Consider the following 18439-nt stretch of genomic DNA (forward strand, 5'->3'; position numbering starts at 1 on the left):
AATTCCTGCCAATTAAACATGTAGAATTGGGTTCCTTTTTGTGGGTTTAACTGTCAGAAATTAGTTTAAAGGCAGGCTTTGTTGGCAGGAAAATCCTGGGCTGCAGTTGTGGGCAAGTTGGCCCATTCTGTGGCTTTTTTCATGCTTTTTTCCAAGAGTCTTACCTCTAGAAAATGCTAATGGCCCAGTTATGCAGCCAACAGACTGAGCAGTTTGAATCAGTAATGAGCCATTAGTGTGAGTCAGTAATTAGGCTGAGCAGTAAAGGGCGAACACTCTCCTCAGGCAAACCCAAGTGAAGGAGGCTTGTGCTGATGAAAATAAATGGAGCTGCTTGTACCTGGGGACCTGGGAGCTTTCTCTGCTGGTGGCAAAAAGTCAGGTGCAGCTGGCCCTAATTCACCTGCCCTCAGCTTGCAGGGAGAGGAGCACATGGCCTCCACAGGGGCTCGAATGTCTCACAAAAGACAGATAATACCTTGACAAAAACCATCAAATTGAAATGTGACTAAAACATCAGTCTGGGACTTTGGTCTTCACCTTCTCCAGATCTTTCTGGATTCAACTCAGTACTACGTAGTGAAACACATCTGTGCTGTTACACAAATTGAGCTTCAACTGCATCTCCAGCCTCATAAACACTGAGAAAATGCTTTGGTGTCTTTAGCAGTTAGTGTAGAATACAGGAAAGAAAAAGAAATATTGTGTGGCCTTCATCAGTAAGATGAAGTAAATACAAGTTTACCAAGGCAGTATGAAGTCAAGTGATGGTTCTAGTTGTTGAACACCATCTTATGTTTAATTTCTTGCAGAACATTAGCAGGTAACAAGTCTGCAGAGCTACCCAAACAATTCATCTGCATCCCTTATGCTTAGTGTATATATTTAAACAAAAAAATATATACTAATTTAAAAATCCAGATGGAGAACTTGCGTGCAAGTATCATTTTCTGAACTGTTTAACTTCATCATGTAATGTTCCTAGACCAGGACTGATGTGTTTTTCAGGTATTTTGTGGGTAAAATATACACATGTGCTGAAAATGTGCACAAACAATTTGATGCTTGTGGATAGAGCTGGGTGTGTAGTGTAGCTCAGTGGAAAGTCAGACTGTACTATGCATATGTAATAAGTCTGCTTCCTGAAAGCAACCAATTTGCTATGTGTGTGTGCTACAGGAAGGCTGCAAGTCCTTCAGATGTGCAAAAGCTTGATTTGTTCTGCCACACACTGATGGTGACAGTTTCTCAGTCTACCCTGTTAAAATCTGATGGAGTTAGGAAACAATCTATGGGAGAAACATGAATATGTTTCTGCTTTTCATGAAACTAGGATAAAAGGTCAGTAGATTGAGAAGTTATGGGTTTAGTGTAAAAAAAAACAGTCCTGCAATAGCTCAAGTGAGCTGTGAGCAAAATTTCTGTAGATGGAATTTGTAGCACATAAGATTTTGGTTAGCTCATATTTATATTTCCAAGCAAACTTAGCAGTGGAATTGAAGTTTGCTTCCCTATTACAAGAATAGTTCTGTAAGAAATACTATTAACTTAATCAGTAGGTTTGCCAGCTTGTAAATAGTCAGAATTCTCTCTGGTTCCTATTGCTATCTCTATACTTTATATAATCTACTAAATTATTTATTAAGTTCCAGTTAAATGTAGCTGTAGAAAGCAAGTCAATTTCACAGGAATGGTAGACTGTAGTTTGCCAACGTGACAGATTTTATTAGATAGCAAGAACCCAGCTTTTAAATGGGAATTGTGATTAAATTTTTGAGAACAGAGGAATAATGTAATTTTACAATTTTACAAGTGTATATTGGATAACTTTTCCAGAGCAGAGCAGTGTTCTAAAAAGCACTTAGATATATCACATGAAGCAAACAGATTTTTGAAGTATTAAAGTCTAGAAGTAAGACTTCAAATTTGTTACATAAACAGTAGAACTAAAACCAATCCTTTTGCTTCCCCACATCGCTGCCTTGTCTGAAACTGTTTAGTTTTCATCAAGACTTTTTTGTGGGCCTCAGAACATATGTATCAAATTTAAGACTGGAGAAAGTTTCATTGGCAAGTATAAAAGAAGGCAAATTCTGTTTTAAAGTGTATTTTGTTTGATACAATGCAAGAATTCTGCTTTCATCTATAAAGCAGCAGTTCCAATCGGTAGCTTAGTCTATATAATATGACTTAATAAAATTGTAGTTTACAAGTGTTATTATAGCAATCTACAGACAACTCCTGTCTGTAATGTCTTAAGAACAGTTGTAAAGGTTTTTAAATTATTAAGTCATGGTATTGAGCAAGCTGGTGAGTAGATCTAATAAGTAGACTAACAATTGATTAAACAACATCTCTTAAGGTATTATTAACTGTTTATGTGCTATACATGGATTTCTGATGTCTGATCATTACAGCTTGCCAAGAAATTGAATAAATTTGGAGTCTGTCAGTTGGTTTTGTTGTTAAAATACTTTATGTAGGCTCAAACCTTTTTCTCTTTTTAAAGAGTTGTTGACATTATTCTTCTCATGCTTTATACAATCTAGACATCTGAATGTTAGTGTTGTTTTCTTTCAAATCAGTGTAATGCACCAGGAAATGTGTTTTGTCGTGGTGCAGGTGTTTGGTCAAGGGGCTGGAAATACTTTCCTTTCAACTCCTTTGCCCCATGAGCTCTGTCAAAGTTTCTCTATGAGAGAAATAAACTATGAAATTGTGATGGGAAATCTTGAATGCATGCAGACCATGTGTGCCCTTAAATAAGGTAGGGAGAAGCTGGAGAGACAACCCCAATGTTTGTTCAAGTTCTGCGATGGCTCCTAGGGGGATTAAAGATAGATCTTTACAACAGATCTATCTGGAATAACAGCTTTCCTGTGTGTGCTCATCTGGACTTTTGTTCTATGTTGACAGCAAAGGAGCTGTACTGCAAAATGCTTTGATAAAGGCTGAGGATGGGAGAAGTCTTCCCCACAGACTGAATTTTTCTGGGCACTGCCCATGTATTTTATTACATGTTCCTGTGCTCATCTTGGTGCTCAGTTTCTGATGGGACCTTCAGGTGCTGCATCAAAGCAATTTGTGTAAGGACTTGACAGGTTTCATCTTGACTGTTCAGCTTCTCACAAATATGCCATTAAATGAGATGATTCTTAAAATCAGCTGTCTCTGGTTCATTGTGAACAATATGTCTGTAGATGTCTGGCAGTCTGTAACTTCAAGATTGACCTTCACTTCAAAATAAAAATATTTTAATGTTGAGAATGTGTTGTCACTTATACGCTGTGTACACTGAGCTGCTTTTTTCTGTACATACCCATTTCCTTCTGACGTACATTAGGTCCATTGGAGGTCCTTCCAGCAGTACTGTTACCGTATCTGGTTCCCTCTGTTCTCCATTCCTTCCCTCACACAGAAGAACTATTCCTTTGGTTTCATAATCAAATAGAAAACCTCCTTTAGACAATATTCAGATTCTGGGGTGGAAAAGCTGGGGCTATTTAGTTAGAGAGCAAAGTTGTGCTCACTCACTAAAGCTGACACTCCTCTTTAATGATCCAGGGAGGAAAAAAAACAGTGGAAAAACATATATTTCCCCCCTCTCCTTTTTCTTCATTTTCACACATGCAATACAGATATAACAGTGAGGTATCCATTCTCTTTGCCTGCAAGGAAATGAAAAGGCATATTGTAAGCCCAAGGCTAGTCTGGTTGTCAGCCAGGAATTAGTCCTCTAAAGGAGAAAGGGAGAGGGGCTGGCGAGAGAAGAAGCTGGAAATGAGGAGCTAGAAGGGGGAAAGTACACTCTGAGATAGGTTGGCTGCACATGGCTAGAGGTGGCAGGGGTCTTGTGCTTCCTCAGTATGCAGGTGTTGGGAGAAAGGAAGGCAGCTTATACACAGGCATGCGTCTGGGGGAGCAGGGTCAAAAATTTAGACTATTTACTTAATCCTTTGGAAAGGCTTTTTTTCTCTCCTGTTTTCTTTTTGTGTTTAACAGACTGCTTTACAGGGGACACGTGTGGTAATTAACACATGCAGCTGTAGGGCTTCAGCCATATGTCTGAATTTCAAATGGCCATTGATCTGGCAAATTTCTGCTGTCTCCAACCCCCCACTTATAGGCCTTGAAGATGTGGGAGAATTTATAGAGTCTTTACCTTGAAGAGACCAGAGCTGGAAGGAGAGGAGTGAAAGGGAATGTAAGTGATATTGGGGAGAGAAGGAAGAAAGTGTGGTACTGCAACCACACCATTCCATGCCCCTTGCCCCAGCTCACTGTATATTATATTATCAGGTAGCTTCTGAAATGTTTCCAAGGCTAGGGATCTTGTTCTTATTATATAAAGCTTGCATAACAATTGTTAAATATTTTTCCTTGATCAGAATCACAGTGTTCTTGTGGGCATTTCAGATGTGCTCCCTTTTCCACAGCTGCGGCTATCTGGGCTCTTGCACAGCCTGAAGTGACAAGGTGGTAGTTGATTGTGGACTTTGAGCAGCCTTTCAGGAGAGGTAGTTGAGGAGGGGGTGTCTGTTTGGCTGTGTGGAAACAGAGAATACTTCACATCAAAGCAGAGGCTCCTGGAAAAAAAAAAAGTGATATATTGTAGGTAGAATAAAACCAGAGAGGCTAAACTAAACAATCATAAGGTGGTTGTTGCTTTTGCCAGGAGTGATCAGGCAGCTGTTGACAGTGCTATAGAGCTTTTTGCAAACTTTGCTCAAAGTTTGAGCCAATGTCAAGTGCTAAAAATCTTGCTATGAGATATGGTGCCTTAAGCAAAATATTTCTTTGTATGGAAACTTTTTTGCTCCCTGTTTTATTTCAAATGTCACTTAAGGCAGTGAGCCAAATGGAAGATGGTTCAAAATAAAAATTCTGTAGCTTAAAATTCTGCAGTATCTATAATACTTTTAGTGTTTACAGGGTGAGATATAGAAGAGTTCTTCTACTAAGTACAAAGCTATAAAAACATTAAGCATCTCTACTTCCCCTCCTTCAATCTATTTTTAAACATTTTCAGTGCTAGCTATTGCTGATTTCTTGATCTGATCACTCACTCTACAATGTAAGTAGTACAGACACTTCGGAGGTGTTTCTGCTTTGGATTAAAAAAAAAAAAAAAAAGCCACCAACAAACATTCCTAACAGTCCACTGTCCAGCTTTTGCTGACTGTGATTTACCCAGCCTGTATAATATTGGTAGTCTGTTTCTCTGTGTTGTGCCTCTTCTCTCCAGTTTCCCTATGAAGCTTAGTGCCAGGACTGTCTGGAGCAGCTATGTGTTACATTGCCTCTTCTAACTCACCTCCCTTTTTCTCAGTTTATTACTACAGACAGTACTCCTTCTTGGAACAAGATGGCTAACATCCCTTCTAATGGATTGGCAATAGCTTTTCCAAGTAATTTGGTTGTGGCCTATATTGATATGCACTTGGATGCAGTTTTCTAATTCTTCTTTATTCAGTGTTTATTACAGCTTATTTCCTTTCAATTGTTAATCTCCCTGAAGAATAAAGTTATTTCAATTCTTCCTCTCATCTTCATTACCTTGATCCTTTTCTGTAGAAAAAAAAGGAAGTGCTGGATTTACAACTGTTTAATTGCTGGGTTGTATTTACCACAGCAAAGCTTTTCTATGCCATTTGACCTGTGAAGGTGTCTGCTGGTCAAAATGAGCCTTGGACACTGCTTTGAAACTGACTGCCATCCCTACAGCCAGCTGCCATTGGTACTTGATAAATATGTCATCATTCTTCAGCAAATGTGTTAGGTAGTTTTGATTTTTGGTAACAGGTAGATTTTGGTGCTAGGTGTTATGACCATACCAAAAAACTGTTTAGTCGCACTGATTCTTTTAGCTGTGTCTTCATTTCCACTCAGGTGTGTGTCTCAGACTCTTGAAGGACAGCTTAAGTACACAGCTGAATGAAAAATATTCTTTGCTCCCACTGGGAGCCTCTTTCTGCAGCCTGTATATGTTTTTTAGTTTTGAAGACATTCCAATAGCCTTCCCAGGTGTTGTCGTAGCTGATTTTTTACACAGGGAAATTGTTGCTGGTTCATAAGGAGAAGAGCCACTTTCCATGGTGGTCGAGATTCATTTCTTTAGCTGTGCAGAACATTGCTAGCAGCTGTGAAACATCAGTCTGCAATGACAGGCAGGCTGAGATCCTGTCTGAAAACTTACCAGATGACGGAAGCAGAGCCTGGAAGCTGAGCTGGGACTCTGAGCTTTGTTTCCCTTCTCCTTTCTCAACATGTAGTTGAACTAGAGCATTTTAAACATTCTTACATTGCTGGTGAGAATGGGCTCATAGCTTATCTGCTGCTAGATACTGTGTTCTGAAATTATCTTAATTGTTCATTATTCGTTATTATTGTGAAATAAACATACAAGTCACTCTATGGCACTTACATGTAGCATTTCTAGGCAAGCTGTTCAGTGGGGCTAATGGATTCTAGTCCAAAGAGGGATTTTAGTGTTGTCCCTGCTGCTGCATAGCTTATTTCAGAAGATATATGAACTAAGTAAAAGAATGAAGTTTGAAACCATGGGATTGAGAATATGGTCATCTTTCAAGGTAAAAATACTATCTACTTATACAGTAATTAAACAAAAAAAAAAGAGAATGTTTTGGTTTTTAAGTCAGTAAAGTAGCCAGAACAGCAGCAGGATAGAAAAATGCAGGAATACCAGGGAAATAGTCCCTTCTTCCAAAGAATTGCAGTACTTTACCTATGATGGAAGGAAGGAACTAAGCTCAAAGGGAGAAGGATTTGAATCTGATACAGTGGAAATGGTAGATTAAGAAAAATTACTTGTATCTTAGCAGCTCCCTCAAGAGCCTTTGAATGGATATGCAGGTTCTTTTTTTTTTTTTTTTTTCCTTTTTTTTCTCCTTCTCCTGGCAATTTGAGCCACTCTGGAAGTGAACTTAAGGTTTTTGACTTAAATCAAGGCAATTAAAATCACTGGCAACCTAGTTGTCATGCTCTTTGAGACAGTGACATAAGCGTAGGCTTGGTTCTATAGGTCAGAGCTGATGACAAGAGCATGTATTGCTAAGTCACAGAATGATTTCTGTTTGCTTAAGGAATAAAACTGCTGCTGGGATTGTTACAGAAGGGTGAGAATAATAAGCCTCTGAAAGTGGGGGAGAGCACAGTGGGGACAATGACTTCACAGTTTGACAGTGATTCCACGTTGATCAAAAATAAAGCTTTTTGTGCAAATCTAAACTGAAGGTAGTCTCAAAAGTAACCTGACCTTTATTACCTGCTTCACCTTTTTAACAGATAAGGTTCAAATCTGGCCTTGGGCATTTATTTTTCCTATTACTTCCAAATTTTTTAAGAAACCTATTTTGCCTTTTGGGAAGGAGTTTGGCTGGGAAGTCTGAAAACTGTAAAACTTCAATAAGGTAAATCTATGCACAGGGACAGGTCTTCTCCATTTAAGTTTCCTTGCATTTGACCTCAGAAATGCTCTGATAACCAAACTTAAATCTGATCATATGCTTCTTTATCCCATATCTTATATACAAATTGCTTTTATAGAGAAGATCATCTCTGTGTTGGAGTTTGGCCCAAAAATGAACTGACAATTCTGGTTCTAAACACCAGGACTGTGTATAGGTTCCTTATTCTGAGTTAAATCTGTACTCAGGCTACCTGTGGGGTACTGCTGCTTCTTGTCCAAAAGTCCAAGCCTGCAAAATTGGTTAAGACTGTGGTTTACTGTTTACAATTTGGAGAGAAACTGGCTGCAAACCAAGAAATCTTATTTCACAGGTTTTGAGGTTTTGAATCCCTCACTTATTGCTCGGTAGAATGAAAGAGAGATCACACAAACCTGTGGCTCCCTGCTGTCCTCCTAAATTAGCTGATTGTGCTGTATTGGGGATTTTAGCTTGAGACAGGGGAGAGCAGAGGGTGAGTCTCAAGTTTGAATTAGGTGAGTGCTCTTAAATAATGTCTTTAATAATCTTAAGGTAGCTTAAGCTTTCCGTCTTCTGCTCGGAAGCATGCCCATACACTTCAGAAAAATGTTCTTTGGAATGCTACATTTCTGTAAGTGTGTTAAAAAAACAACTTTTCACAAGTAGTAAAGCAAAGTTTCCTAACAGCTCAGCTCAATTCTCTGATCTTTATAGCTGCTGCTTGTTCAAATAACATGTATTGTCTCTGCATTGACACCAAAATCCCTAGGAGTTTTGCCATCAAAGCGGTAAAGTGTAATGGCTCAGTTTTCAACTGCCTTGTCTTCCATGCAGCAGTATTAGGAAGATATCTATCTTTTCTCCCCAGAAAGGTTTGCACAACTTTCAGAAGGGAGTCAGGTATTTTAAGTGGTAATTACGGTAAGGGCTTGGTTCAACCTGCAAAGTTCAAATCTGAATCTGGATCTGAACTTTCCCAGAGGCAGAGGGTGGTTTTGGACATTGTATTGGTTTGACCTATTATAGTGCAAGCTCTGAAATGCAGGTCCAGATGTGGGCTGGGGTTTTGTATCTTTCCAGGTATGAGACCTTAAGTGTCACTTTTACATGACACATAATTGCAATAATATGAAACTGGATCTCATGTTGGGGAAGGTGTCTACAATTTTATGTTTGAAGGGTAATACCTTGCTATGTCTTAATTTTTCAAAACAAGCTGTTTAAAGGCTGCAAACAATGACAAGTTAGAGGGGAGGTTTCTTTTGGCTAATTACTGTAGAACTGCCTTTAGAACTTAGGCAGTAAACAAGGACTTTGGATTATAGAGAGATTCTGTGTGAATCTCAAGATTCCATAGTTTTAAAGCCACTGAACCCTGGAGACTAGAGCATTGCTATTAATGAGTGCTGCTCCAGACTGCTTTTGACACGTTTGCTTTTGAAGGACCAGACCCAGGAAGAGGGAGCTCTTTGTTTGTGGTCAGAATAAACTCATTGTACACCCAGACAATTAACTCTTCAGTCGGCTTGCCAGCCTCTGTAAAGCACTCCATTCCCCTCTCTGTCTACCTCCAGTTCTATTCAGACACTTAAGCACACCAGTGTTTTTTATTATTCTGAAAAAGTCCTTCACAAGAATGGTCGAGCAGATCAACATTGTCCTCCCAGCAGCATTTATCTCCGCCTGGCAGTGAGTGTGTCAATCAGGAATCAAAAAGCCAAACAGAGGAGGCTTTGAATTGTGTCACAGGGGTCAGAGTTACTTCCAGCTGTCTGTGCATGGGATAGGCTTTCTTGCAGGGCGAAGAATTGTGCTGCCAAACAAACACTGAGTACATTGGACCACAAAGTCCTTGGGGCTTCAGTGGCTTTTTTCATGTTGATGCACCTGCGAGGGAGATGTGAAAGGAAGTGGGGGGAACTAATGCCTTCCAGAAGGCACAAGGAAAGGCTCCTTATCCTATCTGGTTGATATCTGGAATGCAGTGCTGAAGTAAAGGCTGCCCACATCCATATGGCATACAGAATAGTTGACGTAGGAAGAGAAAAATTACGGCAATGACAGTGCAAGTCAACCTTTTCAGTCAGGAGCTCATTAAGCGCCACAGAGCCCTTGAGTGTTTAGCACTTAGTAATATTTTCCCTTTTTAAAGCAAAATTTTACTTCACATGTCCATGTCCAAGTGTTTGGGGGTTGTTCTATCCAAAGGCAGCATATAGCTGCTGTTTCTTAAAATTAAAGCAATAAAGAGTGAGAACATGGCTTTTGCTGATTTTGTTTAAAAAGCTGGAGTTTTTTGTAACAGCTGTGGGATCTCCATGCATAGAAGTGGTCGGACTTGATGATCTTAGAGGTCTTTTTCAACCTAAATGATTCTATGGACAGGAGTGTGAAAACTTGGCAGGGAAGTCTATCTGCACTGGTGTGTTTCTATTTCAGCTGCTTGCAAAAACTTACCTTGATTGGCCAGATTGAAAGAATTTTCTTTGCATGAATGCTAACTTTCTGCACTTATATTGGCAATATATGTCTGTCCATAAAAGTTGCATAGACAAATTAATTATGACTTGCTGAAATTGTTTCATTTAATGTAGAGAAGGATTGTGGTTAAGGCAACAATTTGCTCTTCCCCTGCAGTACCAGAAGGGACATGTATTTTTGTCTAAGACCCCATGTAGTGCAAACACAAAACACAAGTTTTGTTGTCTTTTTTTCTTTTTCCTTTTTAAATACTTAAAATACCCTGTATCTGGGGGTAATACATAGAAATGTCAAAGTCAAAACTGCATCTTCAAGATTTAGGAGCTGCATGGATACAAGGAGCCTAATTGACCCAGCAGCTCTTTGTTTGTCTGACCAGAGTTACTAAAGCTGCAGGAATGAGTATGTATGACTTGAGTACCTCAGGAGTACTGGAGCCTAGGACACCTCTTCTCTCTTGCTGTTGGCTTGACAGGTTTGCTAAAGGTGGACTTTGCTGCATCAAACAGGACCTGCTAAGAGTTCACTCATTGTCCTGGCTCTCTGTGCTCTAAGTTGCCTATTTAGCTTCAGCTGTGCTCTCTAATGACTCAGCCAAAACCAGATGATGGTAACTGAAGGAACCACTTGACACTGGAAGAAGGCTGCCTCTTGCCAGAGCAGAGCTATGCACTTAAAATTCTCATCTGCTTATTCTATCAGTCTGACTCAAGTCTGGTAACCATTGATGTTCAAGCTATAAACTTTCAAAAAAGATTAGATTTTGTATATAGCCTGGATGATTGACTCCATAAACACCTGTGCTCTTCAAAATGGAAGAAATGTTTACAGATTGCCTCTTTCCTGTCAGAACACAACATTAGCCTCCCACATCACATCTTCTACCCAGGAAAAATATACTCACTGCACAAGTCATCTGAATACTTGCATCATCACATTAGCAGACCAAGACCTGTGTGCTTCCCCAGCAACATCAACCTTCAGTACATCACTTTTATCTCCCAACTTTTCCCCTTTCTACAGCTTCCATAAGGTGGCTTGAGTCGAGAATGGTAATTCACAGCAGCAGGCAGTTACTTCACATATTTCCATAGTAATAATGCTTTTTTATGTCAAGGAGTTTACTTTTCTCCAGACGTAATTCAAGTTGCTCATGGCCTTAGTGCATGTCATTCAAAGTAAAATGATCACTTTAACAGGTGTCCTTTGCATGGACTGGATCGCCTTCTCCCTCAACCCCAGTGTACACTACAGTCATTGCAGATGTGGGTACTTGCTAGATGTTTTGCAAGCATAAGAAGGATATTCTAGTGAGAGCTTAAAGAGTTCTTGCCCAGTAGTAGTAGTAGATCAGGATGTGCAAGTAATTATCCCTGTTTCAAGACAATGTCAGTCAAGTGCAATAAAAACTGTTCTTGCTTATGAACTTCTGACAGTAGTAGAGGAATTCTGGAATTCTGGTTTATATCCAAGATACCTTAATGTGAAAATGGCTTAGGGAATCTCATTTAGACCTGCCCGTTCCACTCTTGTCCTGTGGCAAGATAAAAATACCATTTTAAAGTTGACAGCAATTGAGCCAGAAAAATCTGCTTAACTTTTGCAAGTGTACCCTAGGAAAAGGACAGTTACTGGAGGAGTTTTATAGCTTTGAAATGTCCCGTGAGGAGGTATTCTACTGGGTGATACTCTTTGTAGACAGTGGTCTTGGAAAAAGAAAGTGGGTATTCATGCTGGTTTGTAAAACCAGAAGTATGCCAGTGAACTCCTCCTCAAGGCTCTGAAAATATTCTGCAACCAAGGGATGTGGCTCTGAATTACATGAGTTCCTGATCTGAAAGCATTGCTATCTAGAGGGATTAGGAAGTAACACTTGATCTCTTTAATCTCTGTGACATGCTGTGTATAAGGAACTATTGCAGTGGCATGCCTCTTTTGAAAGTGTGGAATTTAACAGCTCTTTGAAGAAAGGAAGAGACTGTACCCAGTGAATATACCTCATTACCTTTGTACCTAAAGTAACAGTATTATATACTTCTCATATAGTATCACAGGAGACCTTAGGCCTCTGGAATAGTTCAGGGTTTTGTTCTATATTGAAATATTTATTTAAGGAATACAAAATGTTTTTTCAAAACTTTCAGGTATGTAAAATAGGACTTATGCCTTGTTTGTGAGGAGCAAACAGGCCAGTGGAACAAATATTCAGTGTGACAAATGGAGTATTGAGCGAGAGGAAAAATCAAATAAGAGCAGGCAAGTACTAGGGTGGTTTTTCTGCCGAAAGGGAACAGCAGTGAAACTTGACATAAGCTAATTTGGAACACTGAGACTTGCTGAGAATTCTCCAGTTTAAGAAAAAAAAAAAAAATGGTAGTTTCAGAGTAAGAAGCTGGCAGCTGGGAACTGAGCATGGTGTTTTTAATGAAGTGCAATTTTTGTCTTTTATGTGATTATTTCATGACCTTTAAAAAATAATCAGAAATATCCCTGGCTTTTGATTTTTGAAATATGGTGAATGTAATTACAGGGTTCTTGTCTATTGCATTTTTTCTTGTATGTGTGATGAAAGAACTGTAGAACTGTACTTGCTTGAACAACAGGGGAATAATTATACTTCTCTCTATTTGCAAAACCCTTAATACTGTGCTGGGTGCTGCTGCAATGTGGATCTAGTGACAATTTGGCTTTAGTAATCCAGTAAGGAAATTATTGTGTAATCCATTGAGCCATTTTACTGAGATTATCCTAAACAATAGCTTTGAATTGAAGGGTTTGTTTAGTACTCTCCAGTAGCTTAATGGCTAACTTCATACAAAGGCTGCTGCAAAATTCTCTTTAAGCAGAATGTATTTGACAAATTGTAATTACTGCTGTGTTCCTTGCACATACATGAACGTGAAAGAATCCCCCAGAACCTGAAACATCCCGTGTTCTGCCAAATTTCAAATAATGATTTGGATCAAGTGATGTGGCTCAGATCCACTTCTAATTTTCCCGCATTGTTGGCTTCCAGGTTGCTGCTTTAAATCTGAAAAGCAATTCTGTAATTACTTGGTGCAGAAGCATTCATGAGAGCAATAAGAAATTTATTATTGCACTGGTCTTTTTTAAACACCAGGTTTCCTCCTATTTTGTATAACTTGAGAATTATTCACCTTTCTAGTTGTTCTATGAGTGTCTTCAGTAGTTTGGGGTTGGTTTCTCAATCTTTAAAGCCAGTCATGCTAATTACATTCTGTTCACTGCTTTGTTACAGTGTAAAGTGCCATCCTAAATAAATAACAAGCCATAGCTGTGGCTCTTGGAACCTTGCAAAAGCAGAGCAACCTATTCTAACATAAAAAGTGAAGATCAGCTATTTACTTCTATCCGAAGAGCCTTTAAAGGGCAAAACCTTTCTCCTTGTAATTTAAGAAATATTCAGGATTTTTTTCCCAAATCAGTTGCTCAAGCTTTAAAAAAAATAAATACAGCTTATCCAGGTTACTGGTAATGCCCAATAACAGAAAAGCTCAGAACAAGAGCTGACTGAGGAATGGTAAGTATTTTTTCTTCTAAGTATTTTTTGTTACACTTGCAGTTTAGCATAAAACCAAATACAGTGATGAAGAGGAACACGACAACAGGATGTCTCTCTCATTTCTGTCAATGTCCTTTACTTCAGTGGATTTCTGAGGTTGAAATGGAATTATCAGCATGTTTTTGCTTTCTGTAAACTAGACTACTTTGTGTGGAAATGCATAAAATAAATGAACTGTGGAAGAGGTGTTCAAGCTTTTCCTCACTTAAAAAACCTGCAAATACAGGTATGGGTGGAAAAAGTCTAAAAGCTTCTGTTTTCCATCTCTGCCCTTCCCTTCCTCTTCCACTGGTCTCTTACTTTTGTAAATGAAGCTGATATAAGAGAAGGCTAAGGGCAGTTATTGCTTCCTCTAGGAAGGACTGTCCCATGTACGTTTCCTCAAGAGTGTTTGCCTTGTGCATCTGATGGCCATGGAGACAGAGGCAAGCCTGGCTTTTCTGGCATGGACTCCTCCCTCCAACAGATTTTCACTGTGCAACTTTACATTTTAGGTTACTGCCCACTTTGCTGCCTAGTGTCATTCTTGCCAATAACACATGCAAAGAATAGTTACTAGAAATAGTTACTAGAAATTTAAGGTTTAAGTCACTATATTTCAAACAGGAAAAAAAAGCCCAATTCTAGGTGTAGTAGGCTGACCCTGACTAGATGCTAGGCACCCACCAAAGCTGCTCTATCACTCTGGTCTGGAAGTGGCTAGAGGAGAAAATGTTCACAAAAGTTTGTGAATTGAGATAAGGTCCAGGAGACATCATTCACAAATACTGTCATGGGCAAAACAGACTCAACTAAACCTAAACCTGATGTAAGAGAAATTATTGTTCCACAATTTTCCATTGGAAGACATTGCCACCACATTGCAATTAGAGAACACTTTGATGCAGTCATTGGAAATAAAAAAGATTTGCTATTGACCATCCCGTTCTAACAGCTCTGCAGTAAATGCTGGTGCCAGTTCTACACAGGTAAGTTTCAGAAGAATTTTTCTTTTGAGTAAAAGGAGTGAGGAGAAAGATGCAATAGGACAGCAATCTCCAGAACCTTTGCTGTCTCAGGATATGGCCTGTGTAAAACTAAACTGACCTGAAACTAAAAAGGCAATTAATTGCCTTCTGGGGAGACTACCAGGTGATAAGCACCAGTGGTTTGAGGAGGGAGTGGGGAGGCTTTTTAAGGGTACCAAAAGGACTTAATGCATATTTAATATAAAATGTTACTGCTTTTAGCATAAAATTATTTTGATCTGTCTGTCTTCTCTCTCTTCCGGACTTGGCTGGGCCATGTACAAATCCCAATCATTCAACAGTACTGGAGAGTAGATAGTATTTACCTCAATAATGGTAGTTTCTTTTCGATTCTTTCTAACCCTCAATTCAGATGATGGTTCGAAGCCAACGCCTACCATGGAAACCCAGCCTATTTTCGATGGAGAAGGTAAGAACATCCCTTACAATAACAACAAAAAAAGCTACTTCCCTCTCCCTTTTCTCTAGGATTTATGGTTCAAATGCTTTCTATATCCTACAAAGCAGACAAGCCAGTGAATCTCATAAGTTATCCAAATTTTAGAGTGCCCTTGGGACCTCAGGCATTTTCCCTAATCCTTTTGCATCCTCCCCGCTTTTCTGGAATCCAGTAATAACACCAGTTGATCAGACTCCTGGTGTAATCTTGGAGGAAAAAGTATGTCTCAGCAAGTAAAAAAAAGGTGCATCAAATCAGAAGTGGCCACTTCCTTTAGATTGTCCTTACCCCCTTACTATCTCCACTCTGCTGATACTAATACTGGGAGTTTCATAACCTCTGCAATGTGTTACAGCCTCACAAAAGGAAGGGTAATGCTAAACCGCAGCTTGTGAATGTTGACTTGGAAGAAAATTGCTGGGAGGTTTCTTTATTTAGCAAATGCTTTCATTGACGCACATACTATTTAAGCAAATGAAGTCATTGTCCTGGGCCCACTTAATTCATGGCCCACCCAGGCAGTTTCCTTCTCAAATAGGCAATCTTACAATTGTATTATTTTGGAGAGGGAATATCGGACCTTAGTCTATTGGAAGCCTTTAAACAAGGATAAAATGGCTGTCAGCACAGAGGGTTCAAGCCTTTTACACATACAAATATCAATACCAGTGAGAATTGTGCTCCTTTGGTAGTGAATGGGCCTAACAGCAACTGCTTATATCTTGTATATTGCTTGGAAGCAGTGCCTGTTTTCTACAGGTTTAAACCCACAACCATTATAGTGAAGCTATGGGCTGAAGTATGAACCACTCTGTGACCCATCTGAAACTGTAGACCATAAAGCAGTGAGGCAAAGCCTGTGCATTTTCATAGGGGACTGCTGTATTTCATGCATTTTTTAAGCTGGATCAAAGGCAGAAGTGGAGACTACTGAGCAAGAGTAGGAGGTACTTTTTAATTGATATTTCCTGCTTTCTTGTAGAAATGGGTGGTGGGGTTTTATTGTTGCTAAAATAAACATATTTAATGGCAAGATGCTGTAGTTCTATCACTTCATATTTAGTGATTGTAGATTTGTAACAATCTTCTTGTGAGCTTTAAGAAACAGCAAAGCTCTCAGAGAAAAAACACACTCAAATAAACAAAGGGGACTGAAGCCATGCTGGCTCTCTCTTGTTTATATCAAAACAGAATTCCTCCTGGCAGTAAGCTGATATTGTATTAAATTACTGTTGTCAATCACAAACTTTCTGACCTTTAAGTTTTCCTCTGGAAGGGTACCCATAGATATATAAAAGAAAGAATGTGCTAGTAGAATGCATGAGTGAGATGATGTGGTTACTACAGCCTGTTCAGAAGCTCCTTCTAGGAGAGTTTCAACATTTTGGTAATTCAAATAGAACTGGAAAAAGTTCTTGAAGTGGTGTAGTGAACACACCTTTTCCGGTTCTGATGACAGGCAGAATCTGAAAAAAAGTGTTATTCTGCCTTCCATGAAAAACATTTTCAATCTAAAACCTTCACATTGATTTGTAGGTGAACTCCAGTCTGATAAATGGGCTTGGACTGAATGATGAAAGATTGAGTCTCAAAAACATTGCAATATATTATTCAAGACCTTATCTCCAAGACTTTGAGAGAGCATGACTAGTGCAATGGCCTCCTGTTGTATTAGCAGTGTCCCTTATGACTCTGGAGAACAGACAGACAGGCAGGTTAATCAGACTATGCACTGATGAATAATCTCTTCTATGTTTGTCACTTTATTTTGTCATCTCTATTAGTAAAATAAATAGATTTCAGTGGTGGCTGTAAGATTAAACAATTAATGGTGTGATTCTTGGGGTGTCCTGTGCAGCACCAGGAGTTGGACCTCAATGATTCTTGTGGGTCCCTTCCAGTTGAGGATATTCTGTGATTCTAAAGTCCTGAGCAACCTGGTCTGTTCTTGAAGCTGACCCTGTCTGGAGCAGAAGGTTGGACCAGACACCTCAGGATGTCATCCTGAATAATCCCTTGATCCTATCTGAGCAAACATGTTGTGATGCTTCACTAGAAGACTCTCCCAGTGTCTTGGGTAGGTCTTCCTGAGGAATGGCTTGTACTTGGTGTCTGACACAAATGACAGAAAAGAGCAAAACAGTTATCCATTCACCTGTCAGGTCTGAAATCTTCATAGATGTTCAAAGGCAGTAAAGTTCACATCCCATTCCACTTCACTGAATTTGAGAACTGATGCGTTCCTGTAAACCTATATATTCAAAGTCAGGCAGCCAGGGTGGAGCTGGTATCAACATGAATGGACAGTAACAATGTAGATTTTTTTTTTCATGTTTTGCCTTTGGTTGCCTACCTTCCATACACAAGGGGCTGACTTTTTTCAAAGGGCATTGCATACACTCATCTGCCCCTGAAATGTGTGATACCTCTTGGACTTCGGCAACTCTAAGATGAAGATTCACCTTTCCCATGTTTTCATCTACGTTAGAGGATAATGGAAATTCACATTTCATGCATAAGTTCCCCTCCCACTCCCTACCATCTTCCCTGAGGGCATAACAGAGCGGTGCCAGAGATAATGTAAATCAGATAACTTAAACTCTCTCATCCAAGGTTTGAATCATAACACAGCCATCTCTCTAAAAATTATTTCATATTATTATAATGCAGATCTTAGAGATGTTTATAGTGAATCTTTTTTAGGACAATATTCTCCTCTGCTGAAGAGTGTCTTATTAATGTCCTTGGTATAGTTTTGAAATTATATATTCCCTCCTGCACTTCTAGGCTCTGTTATTTTGTTTTCACCATCTATTTAGTTTCTATGTGCAAGGTGTAATAATTTCCTAAATATCCTCTTTACACATCTCTTCATTTTGGTAAACATCACCTCTTAATTCAGTGGGAATCTACTCTTTCCACAGATCTGTTGTTCAGAGGTGCCTATAATCCAAAAAGATGTCCAGGTTACCTGGATTGAAAATACATTTTTTATGGTAGATTCCAAGGAATTAATTTCCTTTTCTTTATCTTTCTCTTTTTTTCACAAAATTGCTTTTTGTGCACCTTTCAACCTCACTGAAAGATGTACACCATTGTATTTCTAAAGGCCTTCATCATTCTTCAGCATCTATTGACTTTGATTGTCCCTCCTTTTTCAGCTGTAGACAGCTGACCATATGGAACCATGGTCCATATGGTGCAGATTCAGAGCTAAATTTCATCCCAGATACAGGAGTTTAAGCCCCTTTTGGGGGCAACTACCTCAAAATAAACATTGGGTAAGAGCTAGGAAGGGGAGAAGCACACAAGTAGAAATAGTCCATAAACCAAAGCATGTAGGTATATGTATTTATAGAAGCATATGATGGCTGAATGTTGATAAAATAGTGTAGTGAATCTGGCAGATGAGGCATTTTTTTGTATTCCAGCAGCAGTAAAAGTTTAACAGTGTTCAACC

The 18439-nt window shown here is 39.1% G+C and overlaps 1 protein-coding gene across 12 annotated transcripts in view; it reads left to right on the forward strand.

The window, feature by feature from the left end:
* Window positions 1-18439, forward strand: part of SMOC1 (SPARC related modular calcium binding 1) — a 163953-nt gene that overhangs the window by 99794 nt on the left and 45720 nt on the right. For 9 of the 12 annotated variants that reach the window (XM_053944830.1, XM_053944828.1, XM_053944833.1 and 6 more), the window contains one exon: window positions 14860-14949. The exons of 2 other annotated variants lie outside the window; for them this stretch is intronic. In XM_053944830.1, the coding sequence (XP_053800805.1) occupies window positions 14860-14949 (90 nt within the window). The remainder of the gene's footprint in view (window positions 1-14859; window positions 14950-18439) is intronic. One more of the 12 variants, XM_053944834.1, reaches the window with a different exon arrangement.

This window comes from Vidua chalybeata, chromosome 6, assembly GCF_026979565.1.
Source record: "Vidua chalybeata isolate OUT-0048 chromosome 6, bVidCha1 merged haplotype, whole genome shotgun sequence".
NCBI lineage: Eukaryota > Metazoa > Chordata > Aves > Passeriformes > Viduidae > Vidua > Vidua chalybeata.